At 41.7% G+C, this 24,585-nt stretch overlaps 1 protein-coding gene across 1 annotated transcript; it reads left to right on the forward strand.

The window, feature by feature from the left end:
- Positions 1–168: 168 nt before the first annotated feature.
- atg2a (autophagy related 2A) lies at positions 169–23,997 on the forward strand. The gene is given in 43 exon segments (XM_054597500.1): positions 169–694; positions 1,053–1,215; positions 2,087–2,236; positions 2,453–2,555; positions 4,709–4,853; positions 5,289–5,561; positions 5,685–5,784; positions 6,284–6,448; positions 7,059–7,201; positions 7,628–7,706; positions 7,812–8,061; positions 8,431–8,572; positions 8,877–8,975; positions 9,629–9,784; positions 10,178–10,451; positions 11,156–11,228; positions 11,430–11,598; positions 11,701–11,843; positions 12,074–12,186; positions 12,374–12,442; positions 12,445–12,530; positions 12,702–12,834; positions 12,963–13,147; positions 13,229–13,309; positions 14,347–14,453; positions 14,552–14,644; positions 14,837–14,907; positions 15,380–15,456; positions 15,966–16,136; positions 16,565–16,691; positions 17,260–17,477; positions 17,588–17,817; positions 17,972–18,107; positions 18,715–18,936; positions 19,139–19,240; positions 19,806–19,890; positions 20,160–20,313; positions 20,505–20,574; positions 20,712–20,794; positions 20,946–21,067; positions 21,179–21,333; positions 21,496–21,654; positions 22,084–23,997. Coding segments are annotated over 43 exon segments (6,084 nt in total). The 5' UTR covers positions 169–523; the 3' UTR covers positions 22,321–23,997.
- Positions 23,998–24,585: the final 588 nt, after the last annotated feature.

The raw sequence follows: 24,585 nt of genomic DNA on the forward strand, positions 1-24,585 counted from the left end.
AAATGTACATTTGAAAAATAAAAATACAAAATCGTGTAATATTTATTTTATTTACAATTTACAAAAAAATAACCTCACAAAGATGGCGCCTGGGAGGTGTCATGTGTCTCTTCCGGGTTTTTGCGCGTCATCACGTTGACGCGTGACGCAGGCACGTTCACCGTCCCATCAGTTGGCGTACGATAACAATAAACAACCCTGAAACAAGAGACAGACACCGACACAACCCGCGGCTCCACTTCGACACAAAACTGAAGTAAATATGAGCTGAGACGGACACAACCGGAGGAGAAACGTCTCGTCAATAACAGCAGTGTTGTCGGTGCTGACAAAGGACTTTATATTTTTCTGTGTGCAGACTCGAGCCGTCCTCTCCTTCCTTAGCCCTGTAGCTAGCTGTGGCTCATTCCTGCTTGTTTCTGCACACTGTGTGTTAGTCTGTTATGCAGTTATCAGCGGACTGTCGTCGCACTCGCTCTCCTCCGCCGACACTTCGCCCCCTCTCCCCGCTCACTCTGGCCCCATGTCTCGCTGGCTCTTCCCCTGGCCAGGCTCAATCAAGAAGCGGGCCTGTCGGTACCTCCTGCAGCACTACCTCGGCCACTTTCTGCAGGAGAGACTGAGCCTGGACCAGCTGGGCTTGGACCTGTACAACGGCAGCGGTGTCATCAAGGAGATCAACCTCGATGTGTGGGTGAGTAGGTGTCGGACGGCCACACTGTGTTTGTGTCGGGCTCGGGCACCCTTGACTGTTTCGCAACTGCACTCGAGTTCAACAACAATCTCAGACGTCATGCTCTCAGCCGAGCTCGCATTTCTTCGGGGAAATGCAGTTATAGGGAACCCATCACCATCTGTCCTGATTAACTGCACCTCTCTCTCTTAACATTCAGAATAGATACAGTACATCCCCCCCACCCCCTTCCCCCTGCCATGTTGGCTGCACGTTGCCTTATAAGTCTACACAAAGAATGATGATACAATATGAAACCAGTTAATTTGATTTCTTTCACTTTGTGTTTCTTACTGACTGCTTCCTCTCTGTCCTCCAGGCGGTGAATGAGCTCCTGGAGACTCTTGGGGCTCCTCTGGAGATAGCGGATGGCTTTGTGAGCAGCATAGCAGTGACCATCCCCTGGCAAGCTCTCCTGACGGACCACTGCACCTTAGAAGTTTCTGGTCTTCAGATAACATGTCGACCCAAGTACCGAACCAGTAAGCTCCCTGGAAAACAACTTCTTGAGTCAACCGGTTGGATTTCCTCTAAAGAATTCCCCTATCGACACTAAACTTGCATCAGGCAGCCACAGGTTGAGTGAGGGGATCTTTCAGATATTCTGAGATCGGCCCATTTAGTATGGTCCCAAATTATGATTATTGTAAAGACTAATTCGTCCCTGTTTTTATTAGTTTTCCTCAAACTGTTCCTGATGTAAAGCTGTTGTTATGCAGTCATTACATAGGTGTCCATTTGGTAAAATCTGATATTTAAGTGCTTTAGTAAATAATGTACACATCAGGATGAGAGTGAGGGTTGAGGCAAGATCATTTCACTACAAGTCCAGACCTTTAAATGCTTTTTTTATTCAAACACTGGTCTAACCCTATCAACTAAGCTGCTGATTATTTTCTAAATGAACTGATTCATGATTTTTCTTATTTGTTAGTATGTAAGAAAATAGTTAAAAGGGCTGGCATAATGAAATCGGTCGTTTTGTCGTAGCAACAGTCCAGAATGTCACTTAACTGTCATGAAGAAAAACAGTAGCTAATCCTCACATTTGAGTTATTGCTATTTTTGAACTGGATTGTTATTATTTAACAATTTTTTGCATTTTCGCTTAAAAAAAATAAACGAAACGATAAATGTCGATTATTTTAATAATTGATTTATTTCCTGACAATCTGTTAATCAACTAATCTTTTCTATAAAAAGCCAAGAAGGTGCAACCTGGATCTCGATGTGTAAAGTGTTAATTTCATATCACATACTAAGGAGTTTATTTATCTTTGACTTTAATGTATAGAGTGCATACAGACTCACTTACAGTATGTCTGACTTCTGTATGATTTTGTTTGCACTCAGGTGGGGGTTGGGACTCCCAAGGCTGGTCGTCAAGCATGACCTCCAGCATGCAGCTGGCTCAGGAGTGCCTGAAGGACCCCCCTGAGGCGTCCGAGGAGCCGCCTGCCCAGCTGGAGGGGCTTGAGATGTTTGCACAAACCATTGAGACAGGTGAGTCGAAGCTGTGTGCGTCCTCACTCTGTGAAGAACTGACAACGTGAACATACATACATCAGTTTCCCTACAGTAATAATGGGCACTCTTACAGTATCACTGAGAATATTTCCCCAATTAAAATCCCAAGATGAACAGACACTAAGAAGAGATGATTTGAAAGATCAGTGCTGATGAACCTCTGCGTGACTCTCATCTCATCTGTGTTTTCAGTCCTTCGTCGTATCAAAGTCACCTTCATAGACACTATCGTTCGCATCGAGCACCAGCCCCTGGACCTGGAAACAGGCGTTGCCTTAGAGGTGCACATCAAACGGTATGTCGCTCTTTTCAAGATGCACTTTAACGAAATGATCTGCAAAGTAGAACAAGAAAACTATTTTATTGATTAATGCACATTCTTCATGACATTTTTCCTTTATTTTGTATTTTAAAAAATCTAAATATTCTGTTTGTTAATGCTACATTAAGTGTAGGATTTATACATACTGAAGTTAATTCATTTTCATTTTGAAATAGTAACGGTAACATCCAGAAACACTTTACTTATGATACAGTTTTTCGGCTGAAACATGCTGATAGAGAGCAGCTCTTGGGCCATTTTGAAAAGCAACTTCAGAGGTCACTTTTATAAATCATTTGGTGATGTTATTTATAGAAAAGTCTACCTGAGTGGCCTTTTAATGCTTGAGAAATTAGAAATATGATTAGGTTCAGCACTGACTCACCTGATTTGTTCTAGAAAAGAACATAGTGCACACCAAGCTACTGATCTACAAAGCTACTTCTATTATAACCTTTCAACACTCTTGATAGATAAAGTACGGAAGGATCACATAGAAAAAAAGCTACCTGGCATTACTGGAATCTAACAAATCTCACATTCTCATCTTCATTTCTGCTCTGACTTCTTTGGTCAAGACTTTACCAGTTTTTTTGTGTGTGTCCTGTGAGGCCTGATCAGAGCAAAAATATATACAGTGGTTTAGATTTACACTGGGATGAACGCATGTTGTGAATGAGTTTACACTGTATATGTTTGTATTATTCTATCCCTGATTCTCACTTCTGAAAACAAAACAACTTTCCTCATTATTCCAATGTTACAACAAAGAGAAACACTGTAATGTGGGTCTCTTTGTCAAAGTACAAGTGTTAGGAAGTGTTCCTATAAATGGGCCATGGTCATGAAGACATAGAAGAGTCGTGCAGACATTTTTGAGCGATGAAACACATGCTGGAGCTTAATAACTGTTGGTGACAAAAACAAATAAGCCACAGAGGATGAGCTCAAACATAGTGGTCAGCATAACTTTCCTAATCTTTTCTGTGATATGAATAAAAGCATCCAGATTTATACCAAACCAATTTTGTTCTTTTGATGTTTTTCATTTTTTATCACTCACAGGAGGGAGCTATAATGTCTCTGTGAACAGTAACATCGCAACTCTTCCACATCAGCACGTATATTGCAGTCATTGGAGAGGGAAAGTAAAATGGAAGCCAAGAATTAGATTTCATCTTGTCTCTGCTCATCAGCAGATTAGGAGAAGAGGCCCCTGCTCAGTTATGAACTTGCATTCCTTGGCCTTGTACTTTCAGACAGCCTCAGTGTGAAGCTGGGACCGTACGGGGTCAGTATTGAACAGGTCATTCACCTTAACGGGCCAATAACTGCAGGCTGTTCTTAAGGTGTTGTCAATATGGGATGTCAGCAGAGTCTGTGACTTTAACATTGATGAATATGTGGCCACTGTTGCTGTGGAGAGCCTTGTGCAATCATTTATTGAAGGCAATTGTGTTCTCAATGGGTTGAAGTACTTTACTGCATTTTCAACTGCAGTGATCAGGTTTTGTAATCAAATCAAATGTACAAATTTTGCTCATGTGACAGTTTTCATAAAGCTAAAATTGCAAGTTAAGGTATCTGAGCTCATTTGCAGTAATTCCCAGCTAACCACTTATTAGATTAATTGCCAGGTAGCCACTGCTGTTGTTTTTTTTTGTTTACATCCACTGGTGCCACATGTCCCATGACTGTGTTTCCATTTTCTGTTGAACCCTTGTTTTTGTGGCTTGTTGACAAAGCTGCTCAGGATGGCTGTGTTGATCTGGGGTCAGTGACCAGAAGGCCCTGTCATTTTAAATGCTTGATTTTTAACAGAGCAACTGATTTGAGTTCAGTGAAGCATGTTTAAGGGGTAGTGTTTAATACATAGGATGCTATTTGATCATCTGAGATCAACGGACTGACAGCAGAACTGTCCTTCAGCGTCACACAACAACAAAATATCAAGTGCTACTTGTGCTGTTCAGTAATCTATTGTCAGGTATATTAATATTTAAAACCATGGTATGAGTGCCTTACAATGGTAGTGTTTCTCTAAATAGCAATCACATAACCTTAAACCCATTGTTTGCTTTGTTTTATGGCACTAAATAATGTGTGTTTTTCTGCACGTTCTCCAGGCTGGAGTACTTTGACGAGGCAGTGCGAGATCCAGCCAGCCAGACTGCCGTGCCTGTTGACATCCACCAGCCGCCCGCCTTCCTTCACAAGATCCTCCAGCTGAGCGCCGTTAAGCTGTTCTACGACAGCACCGGCACAGCGCAGGTGATGGAGACTTAACGGCTAAGGATTCTTCATGTGTAATCTTTATCTATATAATTAATTTATTCACCTTTTTATGTATTCACTTCAATTGGTGCACAAAAGTTACACCACACTATGCACCACAGCATGATCAGTCCAGGTAGAGCTGATGTGGATTAAAGAGGTTTATAACTTAAAATCCCCAGCTATTTAGACTTTGTTCAATCAGTTTCTTACTCCCACTGTGATGTTTGAAGATGATCTTTTCTCACTTGCTACTGTTGCAAACTCACAAAGTAATAACCTTTTGTTTTTACGTAAAATGCAAGTTTGTTTCTTGAGCACAGCAGTTAATTAGTTAACATAGAGGAAGATATCACAATATACATTTATCAATATGAAGCAACAATATGATTTATAACCAGAAATGCTCATAGATATCTCCTCATTTCTTAGGGTCCTCACAAGGAGGAACATCCTGCATCAGCCATGGCAAGTGAAGAAGAAGAAGAAGATGAAGAGGAGGAGGATGAGGAAGAGGAGGAGGATGAAGAGGAGGAGGAGGAAAAGGAACAACAAGAAGATGCTGAGGAGGAAGAGGATGAAGAGTCGAAGCCCTTGACATCCCCTCCCTGTCCTCCATCTCAGCCACTGCTCATAGGAAGCTGCTCCGGTTTCATTGAGACCACCGTCAAGATCAAACAGAACGACATGCTTCCTGGACCAAAGGTGTGTGTGTGTGTGTGTGCGTGTGCGTGTGTCTGTGTCTGCATACTGTAACATCCTGAAGGATTAGTAAATGCAACTATCACATTGACTTCTGTTTCTTTTGTCTTTTTCTCTGTTCCTCAGTTGGAGTTGGATGGGAAGGTGGGCTGTGTCCACATGCTGCTGTCTCCAGATCAAATAACCCATCTGACAGACCTGCTGGCGGCTCTCTGCATAGACACTGGTACATTATAACACAGCCATTGTGATAAACATGCACCAATCACCTGGGTTACACCTGACTCATGCCATTGAATGCTCCATGCGTGGTCACAATTTTATGCTTTAATGACTCCTGTATCTTATTGGCACTACAGGTTATGTTTAATGTGTCATGACACAAGATAAAGTCAGGTTATAAGGGGGCCTGTTATGATAACATGAATAAATTATAATCAAATCGACTTTAGCATTCAGGGTAATTTCCTGTCCCTAAATAGCATAGCAAATACTTTCTCCATCTTTATGATGAGTAAAATGTACAAATGATACTATATTCATGCATGCACTCACAAAATGAAACCAGACAACCAGGCAAGAACAGATACACCCAGACAATAAGCCTGTGTTGTCTCCCCTGTAGTTCAGAGCTAGAGGGGAGACAACACAGGCTTAATGCCTCATAAATGTTTGGTCACACCTAACCTTGATCATGAATCCGTTTCTCTTTCCTCTCTCCCCAGACACAGAGACTAAGTGTGGCGGAGCACTCAGTCGTCCGTTGGACTCAGACGACCTGCGTTTGATAGAGGACGACCTCAGTAAGCAGCTGGGCTCCAGTCCCAGAGAGATGGAATGGGAAACTGAGCACGACCTGGAGCCCTTCATCACCGGCCTCGAGAACGGAGGTACACAGGGCAGCTAGGGTCCAGTTATAAATGTCTGAGATACATCTCAACCTCAGCAGGCCTGCTCCTAAAACCAAGTAGTTTGTAACCATGTCGGCCACTGTGGGTAAAGATTTCCCCTCTTTTCAAATATAAATCCAGCGTTCATACAGTATAATATGTAGGTATACAGCATTATTAATCAAAAAGTATAGGAAATCTGTCTTTAGCCAGGCTGTTTAAAATGCAAAGACACAGGTTGTTTTGTGCTGTCAGCTGAATGAGAAATCTGGGTGGTGTAGAGGTGTGAACCTTACGTGTTAAATAAGAGTGCTGATCTGAATAAATAGTGCCACTCCTTTGCTTGCAGCAATGTTCCCTAAAGTTTGTTTACATTGCAGTACTTAACTTGTCACTGTGTGTGTGTGTGTGTGTGTGTGTGTGTGTGTGTGTGTGTGTGTGTGTGTGTGTGTGTGTGTGTGTGTGTGTGTGTGTGTGTGTGTGTGTGTGTGTGTGTGTGTGTGTGTGTATATATATAATTTATATGCACTGTACTGCATCCTACACTTTGGGCCAAGAAAAGTGCTTGATGCATTACATTTATTATTATTATTATTATTATTACCTGCAGATATGTTTTTCTCAATGGGTCCTGTTGGAATGACCAGTAGCGGGATGTCTATGCGCTCCGGCAGCGAGTTGTCGGACAGTGATATGGAGTCCTCCACACACAGTCTGGCCAGCTTCACACAGCCTGCAGCTTTGTCAGCACAGGTACTGTCTATGTTTGTGTGTGGTGATTGTAAGTGTGTGTGTGTGTGTGTGTGTGTGTGTGTGTGTGCTGACAGATTATGCATTTGGCAGATGGCTGTAACAAAGAGAATGCTGAAAACCATCAGAAAATGAAAGATGATTTCCTTGATTTTTTTTTTCCTTTATTAGATTAATAAGCTTAAATTCCTAAATCATCAATATTGACGTCCTTTAGTATTAATAATAATAGTATAAGTATTTTAATGTTAAATATATTTTCTTTTTTATGTTTTATTTCTAAAATAAAAATGGCAGGAAGATATATTTGAATTATGTGAGCTCTCTCTTTCCTTACTTACAGAAAACAATAACAAACAGAGCTTGAAGTTCTAAATGTACCCATCAAATCACAAGCTGTCTGAAATCCGCTTTTATTTTCCCTGCCAGGGCATGGTGAACTGTCCCAGGAGGCATCCTGTAGCCGGCAGTCTGTCGAGTCTACCCCAGTCAAGCGGCCGGACCAGAGGTAAAATCACTTTACTGAAGTGTTTGACCTTCTTGACAGAATTTCTCCAAAGAAATGTGCCTTTAAAAAACAAAGATAACTGAACTATCATCCTCTTCCTTGCAGGACGTTCACACAGCGGCCAGGCAGAGCAGCTGAAGCCTGATGCTTTGTTGCGTCTGACTCTTGGCGGGCTCACTCTAACCCTCCTGCAGGAGGACCCGCCCTCTAAGCCTGACGGAGCCTCCTCATTGGCTCAGGTGTCTCAGGTGTTCTTCCGGGAGCTGGCCTTCTTCAAGGACAGCATGTTTAGTGAGCGAGACTTTCACCATCTGAGAGACGGTTTTGCCAAGGCCTGTCCACACTCCCACCTCAGGTAGAAAAACAAAGATGCATATTTTGTCTTTGGGGAGTTATAAGTTTGGTGGACATAACTTCACACATAGCTTCCTTTTACAACAATTACAGATTGGAAGGTACTTATTTTGAGCATGTAGTGTTTTTGTAAATATAAGAAGGGGCTTCTGGAAGTTCATAGAAGATTCAGTTGACGATTCTGTCAAACTTCCCTTTTCAATAAGCTGCTAAATAAAAAAATAAAAAATACAATAAACTGTTGAATAGCCAGAAGGTTTGAGGATTTTTTTACATGTCAGATGGGTTTGTAGCATGTAACTCGCAGCCTGCTGTATTGCAAATGGTTTTTTTCTAATTCTGGTTTGCCCTGTCGTCCTTTCTCTCACAGAGTGACTGGAGCAGCGGTGCAGGTTGCTGTTGAGATGCGGAGTGGAAGACACCATAGTCGGGCCGTGACCTCTGACCTTTCCTTCAGCAGACTGGAACTGTTGGAGTGCCTCTGGGAGGACGGAAAGGCTCAGAACAGTGAGGTAGAAGAGTCACTTTGTGTGTTCAAAATTTTAGACGTGAAACTTCATAACACCTTTGTCATTATATGTTAAGTTTGAACAATATGAAACAGTAGCAAAGGTAACTGATCACATACGTTGATTGTAAGGTCTAACATTTGAGTATGTCACAGTTCTTCGTCTTTATTTTGTACTACAACCAACGGAGATGTGATACGACTTGCCAGACTAATGTTACTTTTAATTAAATTTGTACCTGTTTTCTAAAAGTAGTTTATGTTTGTTGTTCTCTTTTCATTTTGTCTCTTGTTGTGTATTGTTCCAGTTGCTTCAGTTCCAGAAAGCTGGTCTGTTCACAATTGGAGCTGCAGCCAGACCTTGTGCACAGCTACACTACAGCCTCACCGAAAAACACCTGCGGAAAGTACGCATTGATACACACACTCAGACTTGATATGTGCCTGTTAAAGGGCAAAACCTTATTTATAATAATTGGTGTTTGTTTTAATTCCCTTTAAATTTGTTTTGTTTTTATTTACAATGCTTCAACACCTGAGAAAAACTGGATTGATTGGAGTCATTAAAGACAACAGAAAAAAACACGAATAACATGTTTTCTCATAATGCATTTGTAGTTAGAAAGTTACATGATATTTTTCTATGTAATTTTGATCTTGAAAATTGTGACACCCTTTTATTACTTATAGTATTTTTATCTTTTTGTACCTAACTTTCAAAAAATATATATTTTACAATATTTGCCAATTTAAATGTCCAATCTCTTATGCTTCAATAGCAACATTTTCTTTTAAAATAATTTTTAACTTTTTTCGATAATTTTGGCTGTGTTAATGCATATGACATAAATATTGCATGGATGAGAGTTGTTGTTTAAATTTTGGAAGTTCAAACTTACAATGTCTTATCAGATATATTCAAACAATTTATCATGTAAATGCTTCCCTTGATTAACTAGTTAAACAAAAATGTCATAAAAATAACTATCATTCTGGAGTATGAAATTGACAGATACATCAGTCTATCCTTTAACACATGTGTTTGTGTTTGTGTTGGCAGGGTAAACAGCGGGTGGTGCGGCGGGACAGTGTGGTGCAGGTGGAGCTGGCAGAGTTGAGCGCTGAGCTTGACCTGGACATCCTCAGTCGCCTTGGGAACTTGAGCAGAGCCTTCAGCCACTGTCCCACACAGACTGCTGGACCTGGACTCATGCAGGTGGAACCCCATATACATTTATTCATCATAAAGACACTGATTACACAAAGAAAAATCTGCTATCAAATGCAAATAGTCTGGAACCTATTTAAAACACATTGTTTAGAAGAAATGCATCAAACTTCCATGACAGCATCACAATGGAACATGAAAAATAGACAAATCTTTTTCAAAAAGCTTTAAAAGCAAATCTCATTTGACCAATCATATTTGTGCTGACACATACGTACATGAAAATATAAAAATGTATGAATGAGAACTGTTTCAATAGTCTTCAGATTTCCCTTTAGCAGCTAGTAGAGCTTCCACAGTGACTACTACAACTGACGACTTTCTGCAACTCTGTGAGCGTATCAGCTCTTAAAATCCATCCATCACACTTTCTCTCCTCAGACCCAGAGCAGCGAGCTTTGCTCCTCCTTCACCCTCCTCTCGCCCCACGCCATCCTCAGGCTTCGTTTCCCCATACCTGACCTGCGGCCCCTACCTAAGCGTCGACCTCCTGGCCAGAGAGCAGTGCGGCAGGAGACCCTGGTGCTTGAGCTGAGTCAGCTGGAGCTGAAGCACCAGGAGGCCCCGGACCTCCAGAGCGAGCAAACTGCTCCGGGACAGCCGTGGGCTCCCTGTCTCACCCAGCTGCTGGAGGCCTCCTTCACCGACCTGCATGGTATTAAGAACATTTTCACCACTTAACCTTGCTGTGAGAAAGCTTCTTCAGTCTGGTACTGAAGACGTTATATCTGCCTATGTCCTCTTCAAAGCTACCAGACTCCTTTTGACAAGGAGGTTTCTTTGTGTTCTTGTGTGACCTTGGTGTATTCCAAGAAATAAAATTACTGTTTTTGTAAAGGACTCTTGTGGCTTTGATGAGAGCATAGATAACGGCATCAGTACCCCGTCTGAAAGGGCTGTCTGAATGCAAGATAATGGTGTCGATAAAAACTGTTAGTTGGAAAAGCACCTCATACAACCCTACTTCAAAACATCTAAACTATCCCTTAGAATTAGCTTCTCTTTTTTGATTGAGTTTTTGTTGATATAGTGCCATTAATTACTTTCTATGAGTAACTATTGCCTCATATAGAGAGTAGAAGTCGTGTTGGTTGCTTGTTCAAGCGGCATTCATTTTTCAATTAACCCAAATTCATAATAATGAATCCGTACAAATTGGAGAAAGTCTGCAGCTCTGTTAGTCTTTGCCATTGCACATGTAGAATGTAGTCCTGAAGATCCAAATTCATTATTAAAAGCTGTAAAAGCAACTCCTAATATGCAGTTAAAAAATGTGTATATGTATATCTATATAAAGCAAACCTTTGAAATTTGAAATGTGAAATGCAGACAGAAAACTGATATGTTGTGTCTCACCAGGGTCATACGAGGGCTGGGAGGGCGGCTCTTTCCCCTGTATCAGAGTAAAGAAGAACCGCGACTCTCTGCCGAGGTTAGTAGTGGTGATTATGAGAATTATTTAATCTATAAATCACAATCTGCTAGAAATCATCACCTTATAGTACTGAAGCTCTCCAAGATAAAGTTGAAACCTAAATGTAGTCGTTCTTGCTCATGAAATTGGACAAAAAATATTGTTAGAATGTACTCTACCACAAGTCAGTATTACTTTTGTGTGTGTTTCTGTGAGCAGGATATCAGTGCGTGTGCGTGGAGGTGAGACTCAGGGCCCGGCTTCAGGTATGGATGGGATGAACCTCGTCAGGGACCTTGGGGCCGCCTTCTTTGAAAGTCACTGTGAAATCAACGACAAAACCAGCTCCCCGTTCTCCTCCAACCGCACCATGTTTGAGACAGAGGAGGTGCGCTGACACCAAGAAAAAAATAAAATAATTCATCATCCATCTTATCAAGATTCCAGACCGAACTCATCTGTCATCGTCTCTCCTCCTTTCTTGTTGTAGATGGTGATTCCAGCCGACCCAGAGGAGATGCGTCAGTTTCAGGCGCAGAGTGTGGCTCAGTGTCAGTGTGCGGTGGACATCAACCTGCCGCTGGCTTACATCCTGCTTCCCAGCAAACAGGCCTTCCAGAGCTTCTACAACAGGTACGTCAACAGAAGCACAGGTGTGACAGCTCTTTTCCAAGATAACATTACCCAGCTATCCCCCCCAAAAAGTTGTAATGTTTAACATTCTCTTCTGTCGAATCTTTTTTATTGTATAGCGAGATCACTCTAGAATGAACACTGAACGTGGTCAAGACATTTTTCCTCTTACAGCTTTGTTCCTTTCTGTAGTAACATAAATGTTCTTCACCCACCCCCTTGTCCCAAAGGATCAATAATGATCTGTTGATGTGGGAGCCTCCTCCACCCTCAGCCCAAAACCCCGACCACAGACGCAATCACCACGACGAATTCCAGCTCTGCAAATCCGCCTTTAGGCTAGGTGAGTATGACTGCCATGGTGAAAAAACAACATGTAGATCTAGTATTTATAATAGCAACTAGCCCGCAAAAAAATATTTTATTAATGGAGCAGGTTTGTGTGTGTTGTATCAGGATGATTCTTCCTCCATTAATGATGAAATCAAACAGATTATGAATGTTTTCCTCTTGTCTTCTGTCTGCCATAGACTCTGATTCAGAAGAAGACGAGCCTCACTTCTACTTGGCCAGTGAATCATCTGGAAAGACACAACAGTCAGCTCCCGACCAAACCACAACCTCAGCCTCCTCTCCCTCACTGTGATTATCGGCAAAGGTCGCCTCCAAGCCAGAACAGACAAGAAGGTGAGACATGTGACTGTCACATGTCCAAGACCTGAGACTTCACTTGGACTTGGTTCAAAAGACTTAGAAATGTTTAATCCATTCACAATTTAAGATTATTTTAACTCTATCCATTTTTACCTAGTAAAGTTTGTGTTCCTTAACCGTTTCTGTTTCATCTCATTGATTCAGGAGGACCAGAGTCATGGAGAAATTGTGCTCGACCTGGAAGGGGGAAAGATATTCAGTGTGGCTCAGCACCAGAACGACCCCAATCTCAACTTCCTGTGCATAGAGAGCAGACGAGTGGAGCTCTACCATCGAGGTACACACTCTCATTTAAATTGCAACATAATTCATATTTTCCTTTTAACATTATGTTGAAGTAGATGCTAAGTAGGAAATGTTAATGTTTGTTCCGGGTCATCATTTCTTTCCCCCACACCTCTACAGCGGTAGTGAAAGACACCCCCATCCCACAGCGGTTGGAGATGCCCAACTTCACTCCCCCGAAGCACTTGGACCCTACCATCTACCCCACAGAGATCGGTGTGAGCAGTGTGAGCGGCAAGGAGGGCGAGCTACAGATGTTGTCAACAGCCATCAAAATCACACTGGACCCACAGAGGAGCGTTAAGGTACGTCCTCCTCAAACAGCTGGTTTTGCTGCTGGTTCAAGTTTGACATTAAACAATGATTGTTCCTGTCTCTCACCGTAGGAGTTCCTAGTCGCCCTTCGACTTCAAGGTGCGACCATGCGACATAACGTGACGCAGACTAATCACAGCTGGCATGAGCAGGTGAGAAGCAGGACAAGGAAGCAAAAAAAAAAGGTCTTCTTACAGATCAGAGTCTCCTCAGTGTCTTCTCTCTTCCTCAGTGTTGTTTAAACGTTCATGAAAGGAAAAATCTCTCCCTAGACTTCATTGCACTTTAACTCAAACAGTTACAGGCAAGTTATTGTGCATTTCTAGTCATATTTATTATTCAAACTCTAGTCATTTTAATGTGTTTTTCTTATGTCATGCTTGACTGACCTCGGAAAAAGCATTCTCTCTCTAGACCAACGTTCCTCCTTCAATCAGAAATAGAAGTGTACAAGAGAGTGAGCTGCTGATTTTAGTAGTAGCCATGGACCAGAGTGCAGGGCAGTAGTAAGATATTGTGCAGTTTAAAATTCACTGTGTATTTTGAATATGGGCTGCAGCTGTTGCTTTTGCTGAACTAGAGAATTTCCCTCTTTATTGTCCTGTTGCTGTTTGATATTCAAGCATTATCTCCACAAACTGTGTTACTCACAGCTGCATCATTCAGGCACTTGATTTGGGTGAGTTGAGGGTGATTACAGTTAATGACAAAATTACTGAAAGGTATTGGATTTTACAGACCGATGATGCAGAACAGACACAAATTTTCCCTTCCAAGAAAATAACTTTAATCACTTTAATGAAAAATCCAGAGAGCTAGGACACAGATGACCAGGAATATTATATCGACTGTGCTCGTAGCTGCTAAGATCTGCATGTTTCCATCACTAAACTCAGCAGTTCTAAATCACCAGGTCCACAAGATATTTGGTTCCTTTCTGGCTCCCAAGAGATAAAAAAGCACTGTATTTTACTTCATTGTAGCAAGTATGATTTAATACAACAAATTGAGCCAATGTTATTATTGCTGCAAACGCAATTTGTTCCATTTTCTTTTCCAGTTAAACCATTTGAGTTGTGCTGAAAAATAAAAACCTTGTTCCACTCTGAAATCAATTTAGATGGTTGAATATAAAATGGTTGTCTTCTGCTGTTTTTGCCTGCCAGCTGAGTCTGTTTGTTTGTTCCAGCTGGTTGACTTCCTGGATGTGATTGATGATCCCATTCTGGGATACACAGCACCTGCCGTCATCACCATCCTCCACACACACCTCGCTACCTGTGCTGTCGACTACAGGTATATACTAGAGCTACACAAAAAAAGTGTGATAAATTTGAAATTTACATGATACATTTCTGCTTTTTTTCCACCCTCATCTTCTGTTTTTCTTTCAGACCTCTGTATCTGCCACTGCGCGTGTTGTTCACAGCAGAGTCCTTCTCTCTGTCTAGTAATATCATTGTAGACACTGCCACCTTCCACCTCAGGTACAGTTCACCACTAACTGAATATGAAGATTGTCTATTAAATAAAACAACAATCCAAATCTTCATATAAGACGTTGAAACAATATTCAGCACTGCAAATACTTCTAAAATGTCATGTATCACATTATGTGAGCTGGTGACTCACCGTGTGAGATCTTTGTCTAAGTCGTGTTTTTGTTATGTTGTTGTCAGATTCATCTTGGATGACTCTGCTCTCTACCTCTCTGACAAATGTGAGACTGACACCGTGGACTTGAGGAGAGGTAAGACGCAAGATGTTTACATATTACAGTTACAAAAACTGTTGTTATTGAGTGTTGCATTTGGTTGTTTGTAGCCCTTATCTTGCTAGGCTAGCAAGTTTCTTCATGTCTGTTTATATCATATCTGTTAGAGTTATTCAGCAAACACTTAGAGGAGTTCAAGTCTGTTCATGTAACATGTTTGAAGAAATGACTAATGAGTGAAGAAAAGTGTCAGGATGTTTGTTACCTAACCATGGACTAAAACTTCTAAACAGGACTAGTTTGATTGATAACAGAGCTGTTGTTAAGCTAAAAGTCATCATCAGAGCATTTTTTCCAAAACAGGTGTTTGATAAGGAGGTCCTCTTACAATCAGTGACGTCTTATATCCGGGATAATACTGTAGTTAATATTAGCAACGTAAAAAAGAATCAATGTCAGAATAAGCTGCGCTCTAATGAAACCCACCATGTGTGTTTGTGTCACACAGACTATGTGTGTGTTCTGGACATTGACCTGCTGGAGCTCGCCATCACCACATGGAAAGGCAGCAACACAGGCAAGCTGGTGAGTGCTCGCCATCTGTTTACATGAAGCATACAGACTAACCCTGGCAGTGAAAATGTCAACGTAAACAAGACGTTATAATTCAGTTAAAAACCACTAACAAGCACAGACCCTGTGTTTATAAATATTTGTTTTACCATAATGACGTTTCACTATAATCCGACAAAAAGTCCAGGATCACTTTTCAATTGAACATGGAACCAAAAACAAACAGGCATCAGTAAACATGTTGTCCGACAACAAGGATGCAGCTGCCCTTTCAACCACTAAGTAACAAGGTGTACAAATATGAAAAAAGGTTGGTTTAAAGTCTGTTATGTAACAATGTTTTGTATGTGCATTTGCAGTGTCTACTCTTTTCTTTGTTTATAGCATTCAGGTGTGTTTATCTTTGTTTAGTTTAAGTTCCTCCCTCCTCCTGCATAACAACTCTCTCTGTCTCCACCTTTATTGATTCTCCTGTTCTTAATTTAAATGTGCTTCCTCTGTTTCTTCTCTTTGCTCTCCAGTCTCAGCCTCTCTTTGAGCTCCGTTGCTCCAACAATGTGGTTCACGTGCATACCTGTGCAGATTCCTGCGCTGCCCTGGTTAATCTGCTGCAGTACCTGGTCTCCCAGGGCGACCTGCACCCCCCACCCCGACACACCTCACCCACTGAAATCGCTGGCCAGAAATTACCAGTAAGACCACCGTATTCACTGGAGAATTAACACTATGAATTGATAAGAACTGAATGATGGCCTAGGACTAGTTAAGCACATCAAGTTATATATATTTATACTGAGATTGATTTTCTCGTGGGGCTTTACAGTCTGTTTATTATACCCTTAGATCTTTGGTTTGCTTTTTTTATCCACAGCAAAAAGAGCTTTAACCTGGAAAAAAATATAGAAACCTGAGAGCAACAGAGGGGAGATCAACAGACAGACATACAATAGGCGTTGTTTACAGAAGTAGAGGTAGTAAAAGTACAAAATGAAAAAGAGAACAGTAATGAAGAGTATAAATGTATATATAAGTACAATTGTAAATGTAATAAGAGCTGAAAAGTGGGATAAAGAGGGCTTACAATTGTTTAATGTTCTACCATAATATTCTGTCTTGTTAGCTGTCAGAAAGTCCTGGGTCTGTGCTGCCCTGCCCTCCAGCTGAAACCGCTGAGATCAACCAGTATGACCTGGCTGATGCCTTAATTGACACAGAGAAGAGCCAGCGAGAAGAGAGTTCAAATCCAGGTACTGAAGACTTTCTCTTTCTACACAACTCAACATCCAAAGAGGATACGGTTCAGTAAATTATGCAATGACCCAAGCTTCCTTGTGTTTGAGAAGAGGATTGTGGGCTGATCCATTTTAATTCATTTCCATAAGTGATATAAAACGTGGTGTGTATTGTCACACTTTGACTGAATGAACTGAACTTTTAAGAAGAAAAACAAAAAACTCAGACCCTGTTTTTCTATATTTCACTGATACAGCAATAGAAATCTGATGTAATAACAGTGGTGTCATTTATATCTTTATGCATCATACACATGTGCTCAGGAGGTTTTTAGTCATAATTATGTTTGTGTGTGTATATATATATATTATATATGAGTACATATACATATCCAACTATTCTATGCTTGTTTTTGTCCAGGTTCACCCTTTATTCTTTTTCCCACCTAAATACAATGTTGAGTTGCCCATACATTCCATAATACTGAAAAACATGGAGAAACACTTCTTTGTACACACTGCCTTAATACCTTTTACTCCCCATTGCTTAAATATGGCATCATTTTCTCCTGTTTAAATTGAGTGTCCATGCCGAGAGGCTCGCCTGTCTCTGTCTATTTGTTCCCTGGTGAAGCTTCGAAGCGCAGACCCTCCGTGCTGCAGGGTGAGGACTCTGAGCTCGACGGACTGGTTGCCACAGCAACGGAGGCACAGGCAGATATGATGTCAGATGAAGGCTCCGAGGGCTCCACCGACAACGATGACTTTTGCATCTTGGAGGCTCCCGGGATGGGCATTCCTGTGAGTCCCTCTGCTTTCTTTTGTGATCCCCGTTGGCTCACTTCCTCAAAGCATGACTTACAATTTGTTACGCTTATTTTCAAAATGTCCACATATGTGATTTGTTACAGCCCAGGGACGGGGAGCCCGTGGTGACAGTGTTGTCTCAGGACCCCATCAGGGTGAAGGAGAGTCACTTCTCCAGGCCTCGAGGCAGCTCGGACCTCCTCAGAGCCCCCAGCCGCTTCCCAGTACCCCAGAGCAGGGTGGTGCTGCGGGAGATCTCTGTGGTCTGGCATATCTACGGGGGCAAGGACTTTGGCGGCAAGCCCATGTCCATACACTCCCAGCAAACAAACAGGTAACAAACACAAAGGGCAACAAGTAGGTTTTCAGATACACAGAAATGTAGTTTCTCATTCAGTACGTCATCAATGTTCATGAGAATATTTCACTTGTGTGCATCTTCTTTGCTTTAACTTTTGCTTTCACTATCTCTGTCCTCCTCTCTATAGAGTCCGTTCGGCCCCCGCTGGTATTCGTGGGTCCCCGTCTCGCTCCGTCGCTCCTTCTCGTCCCCAGAACTCCTGGCGCTGGGCTGGAGGCAGCGGGCGCCAGCACACACTGCTGATGGAGATCCAGCTCACCAAGGTATATATATATACTGTATATATGTGTGTAGACAGTATAGAAGTATAGAAACTAACACTAGAAGTAGATGTCAGTTACTTTCTGTTAATATAGATTTCTGTTGCAAATAATGAAGTATTTGACAAAGTATTTACTTACTTCATTAAGGCATTTATGCAAGTTTAAACTCAGATCTTTTATTGCAATTAGTTTTTGATGCACCCATGAACTGTTCTCAACTGTAACATTTTGTTTGACACCTTGGGAAATAAGCTTGTTTTCTTCCTTGTGGAAAATATGGATACCACTCCCATAGGCAGGTTTTGTTACCTTTTGGACGGAGCCAGGCTCGCTGTTTCTCTTTGCTTCCAGTCTTAATGCTGAGCTTAACTAACTAGCTGCTGGCTCCACATTTATATCATACAGATATGCAAGTGGTATTGATTTTCTCATCTAACTCTTGGCAAGGAAGCAAAAAACGATTAAACTTAAACTTTAAATTCAACTGGAAACTTTAAACAAAACTGTACTGCTTCAGCTTTCCAAGTCGTTCTACAGCTTTACCAGAACCCCCAAAACATATTTAAACTCCATATTTTTAACACATTCCCACTGCTTTGTCATCCAGGTGTCCTTCCAGCACGAGTCCTATCCAGTGGCAGTAGCGGGGCCGGATGGGGAGGGGCCGGTGGCGGCCGGGGTCGGTCCGGGTGGCGAGCATCCTCTCTCCAGGCAGGTGTTCATTGTACAGGAGCTGGAGGTTCGAGACCGACTGGCCTCCTCACAAATCAACAAATTCCTCTACCTCTACACCAGCGAGAGCATGCCTCGCCGAGCCCACTCCAACATGGTGAGACCGCTGAGAGGGAGGGACGGGGATGAGGAGGACAGACACAGGGAGACTTTGATTTATTAACTTCCTAAATGATTTTCCGTGATTAAGATTACCTGACTAAGACCAAATCATCTTTTTTATCAAGAGGACTTGATTAAAGACAAAGTATTTGATTATTTCATGAATATGATATTGATTGTGTGTTTTCCTTTTGTAGCTAACAGTGAAGGCCCTGCAGGTGTGTCCAGAGTCTGGCCTCGGTGGACCCGAGTGCTGTCTTCGAGTCAGCCTGCTGCCTCTACGACTTAACATCGACCAGGTAACTCCGCCTTCTGACACTGAATACCAAAAGTGGAATCTTTTCCAACCAAAACCAGCATTGGTCAAGTATGTGACAGCTGAGTAGAGCCTGAAATTAAATAGTAAATGACTGTAGTTCTCTGTTTTAAGTTTTCCTCGAAGCTCTTCTGTGAATGCTTCAGTCCTTAGAAGCATAAAACTCTGTTTGCAAAAAGTATTAATCATATTAACGTGTCAACATGCGGCTGTGGCGTAGTGGAGAGCAAGGTAGTTCTCCAATCAGAGGGTCGGTGGTTCGATACCTGGCTTCGGCAGTCGATGTGTCCTTGGGCAAGACACTTAACCCCAAGTTGCTCCCGAAGGCTTGCCATCGGTGTGGACTGGATGTTGTATGAATGTTAGTTAGAGTCTGATGGTGGCACCTTGATGGTAGCCTGTCATCAGTGTGTGAATGGGTGAATGATATGTAATATACTACTGATTGTAAGTCGCTTTGGATAAAAGCGTCTGCTAAATGACTGTAATGTAATGTAATGTAATGTTACTTCCACATATAACCACTCTTTTTTTTGTCTGCTGTTCAGGATGCACTGTTTTTCCTGAAGGACTTTTTCAGCAATCTAGCTTCCTTTGTTAACCCTTACCTGCCTGTGGACCCTGCAACTGAAGGTGAGCAACCTCTGAGCATGTTGTTTTTTATAATTCTTTGCTGCATGTTTCATCAATTGTCTTTCATATGTAATGTTAAGGGCTTTTGTCAAAGGCAAATTACATACATACATATTAAGATGTTAAACAAAATCTGACATGCATACACTGCAGCATGATTAATTTTAAATGTTTTAATGACTCTTTAGCTCATTTTGATCCTGTATTTGCTTTAAAACATGCTCTGGTGAATATGGATTTTTCTATATTTCTCCCCATTTATTTTTCAGTGAGGGCAGACCCCTCCCAGAAGGCCTCCGAGGAAGCAGAGTCAGCCGCTGGTCTGGGTCCTGATCTCACAGCTTCTGTGGAAACTACCTTCAGCGAGCAGAGCTCCTCCTCTGCCGGCTCCACCTCTTCTGCCGATCAGCCAATCTACTTCCGGTACGTTAACACCGATTCAATAAGAATGCTCGGTGAAAGTCTGATTCTGCTTTTACAAACTAACAGAAAATGAAATGTATGTGTAACAATCAATAATGCTTGTTTGTAGGCATATAGTTGTGAAAATAGTCTCAAGTTGTCTGATAAATAAAGTTTTAAAATGGTAATGGTATGGTCTTTCTCTATTTCAGTGAGTTCCGATTCACCTCCGAAGTGCCTATCTGGCTGGACTATCAAGGCAAACATGTTGTCATTGAACAGGTGAGAGGTCATCTGTCACTCTGCACAACTAAACACTTATATTAAATAAATCTGTAGGATTTTGTGTGTTTTGAACAGGCTAATAATTATCAAGGCTGTCTGTTCACACTTCTTCTGTCCTGCTCTGTGTTTCACAGGGAACGTTTGCAGGAATTCTGATCGGTCTGGCCCAATTAAACTGTTCTGAGTTGAAGCTGAAGAGGCTCTGCTGCAGACACGGGTAGACATGCACACTTCCATAAACACACATCTCATTGTTTTTTCGAGATTCAAAGGGATACATAGTCATTCGAGACTAGATCACCATGTTTGAAATGCAAACCAGTTTTCAGTTGCGAGTTTCTTAGTCTGTCTTCTGAAACCTTTTCTAGTCTCCTCGGTGTGGACAAAGTGATCCAGTACGCCGTCACAGAGTGGCTGACGGACATTAGGAAGAATCAGCTGCCAGGCATTCTGGGAGGTGTTGGCCCCATGCACTCAGTTGTCCAGCTGTGTGAGTCTACACTACTCCAAACACACAGCTTGACATTTGCATGTTTTTACCCTGTTTTATCTCTTGGTTAATTTATTTTACCCGTCTTTCTATCTCCTTGTGTTTCTCCAGTTCATGGAGTGAGGGATCTGTTCTGGTTGCCCATAGAGCAATATAGGAAGGATGGACGCATTATTCGAGGTCTCCAGAGGGGGGCAGCATCATTCGGCACATCCACAGCTTCAGCTGCTCTGGAGCTCAGCAACAGGCTGGTGCAGGCCATACAGGTACTCTGTCTGTGAAGGGTTTTCAGTGCAGGTCTCAACTGTGAATTAAAGTTATTCAGAAGATAGATTTGGGCCTGAATTTGTTTCAGGTAGCACAAAGGATTTCAGGATAAGCATGGCCTCAGGTATTCGATGCCTGATGTCTGTCTGCTTCTCTTACAGGCCACAGCAGAGACGGTGTACGACATCCTGTCTCCAACTCCACCCCTGAACCGCTTCGCCATTACAGAGGGCCGGGCTCCCTCCAGCCGGCCTCGCAGAGCCGCTCAGCCTGCAGACCTCCGAGAAGGTGTGGCCAAGGCCTACGACACCGTCAGAGAGGTGCGTCCCCAAACTTTACCTCTACAAATTTATTATGAACCCTTCTAAAGAACAAATCATCCAAAAAATAACCAATCACATGAGAATATGTGTGACACAGCAGGAGGTTGATGGGAGAGATCATTATACGTAGTGATGCATAGTGTATGTAAACGGGTTGTCTAAATTAGAGCTGATATTGTAAGTCAATTAATCAATGCGATTGACTGAAAATTGATTGGCAATAATGTTGATTCATTCTGTGAGCCAAAATGTCTCTTCTATGATATTAAACTGGAAATCCTTTGGTTTAGACCTTTTATAGTGTAATCAATTCATCGATCAATTGACAAGATTTCTGGTTTCTTGAGTGCCTTTACATAAATGTTCTGAAACTAAATATTTTTGACTAATCGCTCTACGGACTCTCTCTATCTCTATGCTCTCCAGGGAGTGATTGACACGGCTCAGACCTTGTGCGATGTAGCATCCCGTGGCCACGAACAGAAGGGCCTGCCCGGCGCTGTGGGCGGAGTCCTGCGGCAGATCCCGCCCACCGTGGTCCGACCTTTAATAGTGGCCTCTGAAGCCACTTCCAATCTGCTCGGTGGCATGCGGAACCAGATCAAACCAGACGCCCGGAAGGAGGATTTCCTGAAGTGGCGCACAGAGGATGGTCAAGAATGATGACGACGACATTTTATATTTGTCTGTGTGATAGAGAGAGTGTGTGTGGTGTGTGTGTGTGTGTGTGTGTGTGTGTGTGTGTGTGTGTGTGTGTGTGTGTGTGTGTGTGTGTGTGTGTGTGAGAGAGTGAGAGATTCTGATTTGGGAAAGTCTTAGTTATGGTAGCGAATCCAGGGTTTGAATGTGTATTTGCATGTGTGTATGGACTAATGAGAGTCGGTGTGCGCTCCAATGCAAAAACAGAGCAATGACTAACGACTACTGCAATTACTGACACCCAGTGTTTTTATGTGGCTCCATCATACATTGACTTCACCAGATTTAATCTTTTCTGTTTTGCATTCAGCAAGAGCTCTCCTCATATTCCTCCCCTCAGTAATACGCCAGTCTGCAGAATCTCCTTACTGTCTGTGCAAACATATCACTGTCACTCTTCAACTGGCTTCTTTTTCAATACAACCAAGGATTATCACTCTCAAGGTTTTCTGTGATCATAAGACACAGATTGTGGGCACTTCATCTACTCTAAATTTTGCTTCTTGAAACAGTTTGTATTCTTATTTGAAGTAGTGATTTCACCTTCTTTCAAGGTCTGGAGAAAAAGTAGGAGCAAGAGGAGGGTGAACTTACCTTCTCTCTTGGTATTCTAATCCACCCATCACTAGCTGCAAACAGGGTACAGTGTGTGATAAACTGACACCTGATGTGACTCTTGCTTTTGTCTATTTGTTGTCCAGTGAAGCTCATATTGGAGACTCTGAGAATATTTAAATGAAGTGTCCTTTGCTAACACCCTCCAGATGGTTTTCAACACAACTTCACAACACCTTGTCATTGGTTCAGCTTTGGTCCCACTGTGCACCTGCTACTCTCAGCGCTGTTATTCGTGCCATAAACCTTGCAGAGTGCCCTTTTTAACTAGTCTGTATTGCCTTCCTCAAACCTGCACCCTTCATGCTACTGTACAAGTATTACACATTCTGGCTCATATGGATAAATACCTGACTGAGAACAAGCTTCCTGACTGAATAGAGATACAGATTACACAAAGCCTCTAAACTCTGTCGCGCATTGGATTCTTTTGAAGCTTCGCTAAGTTGGACTTCAGACGTCTGTAACTCACAATAAACTGTCCAGATGTCAGCCAGTGGTTTCTTCCTACTGCATTACAGCTCATTTGTGCTTCTGTTTCCATGAAGAGTTAGTCTGGGATCTGAATTGACTTACTCTGTCTTCAGAATCACTTTGCCCTCTTCTATAGTTGCCTTCCTGCATTTTTTATGTTTCTTTATTTGTTTTTTATTCTGTTAAAACATTAAGTATTGTCATACTCGTTTTCAAAATTAGATTTAAGAGGATGTGAATCTTGTGGCAACAGAGGATGAAAGATCGGGGGTTTTACATTTTTATCTTGTTATCTTTTGTTAAATAAGTGTAAGGGATTTGTGTCCCTGTGTGTGTGTGTGTGTGTGTGTGTGTGTGTGTGTGTGTGTGCGTGAGAGAGAGAATGAGTTTGTGTGCGCGCATGATGCATGTCTGTGAGGGTGACAGGTGGGTGCTTGTTACATCTCTTGTGTGTGATTACTATTTACTATATCATAAACTGTATGAATGACCTGTATAATACAAAGACGAGGAGTACACAAAATTAATACAAAAAATAAAAAATTTGATTATAAAAAGTGAAAACCATCTTTGCCTGACATTTTTGCTGCTTATCAACAATACATTTTTTGTTAGGGCTGTTATAGTTACACATAGGTTTACTCAAGTACCTTACTTAAGTAGCCTATAGTTTTGTGGCACTTGAAATTTACTTGAATATTTTAATTTACTTTCAAAATCACCTCCATTACATTCCAGATACTGAATATTGACTTTAATTAACTTTTACCTCACTGCTTTTATTTAATAACTGTACCCTGCAGATTTTTTAAAAGTAACATTTTTAGAAACACATGATCGACTAATGAGATATGACACATTGTTATAGTGAGAATACCAAAAACTACATGTAATGGTTCATTTGAAATGTTAACATGTTAATGCATCAGTAACAACAACCAAATCATGTTATAATCACGACAATATTGTGAGAATACTTTTTTTGTAATTGAATGAATGATTTTTTACTTGTAATGGGGCAGGTTTGAGTTTTATGCCTACAGTAGTTAAACTTGGGTTACAGTTAACAATCTGAACACTACTTCCGCTGCTGGTTATTGTCAATATTACCTAAAATCTAAAATGATTGTATTTAAAGTG

The sequence above is a fragment of the Anoplopoma fimbria genome, chromosome 4, assembly GCF_027596085.1.
Source record: "Anoplopoma fimbria isolate UVic2021 breed Golden Eagle Sablefish chromosome 4, Afim_UVic_2022, whole genome shotgun sequence".
NCBI lineage: Eukaryota > Metazoa > Chordata > Actinopteri > Perciformes > Anoplopomatidae > Anoplopoma > Anoplopoma fimbria.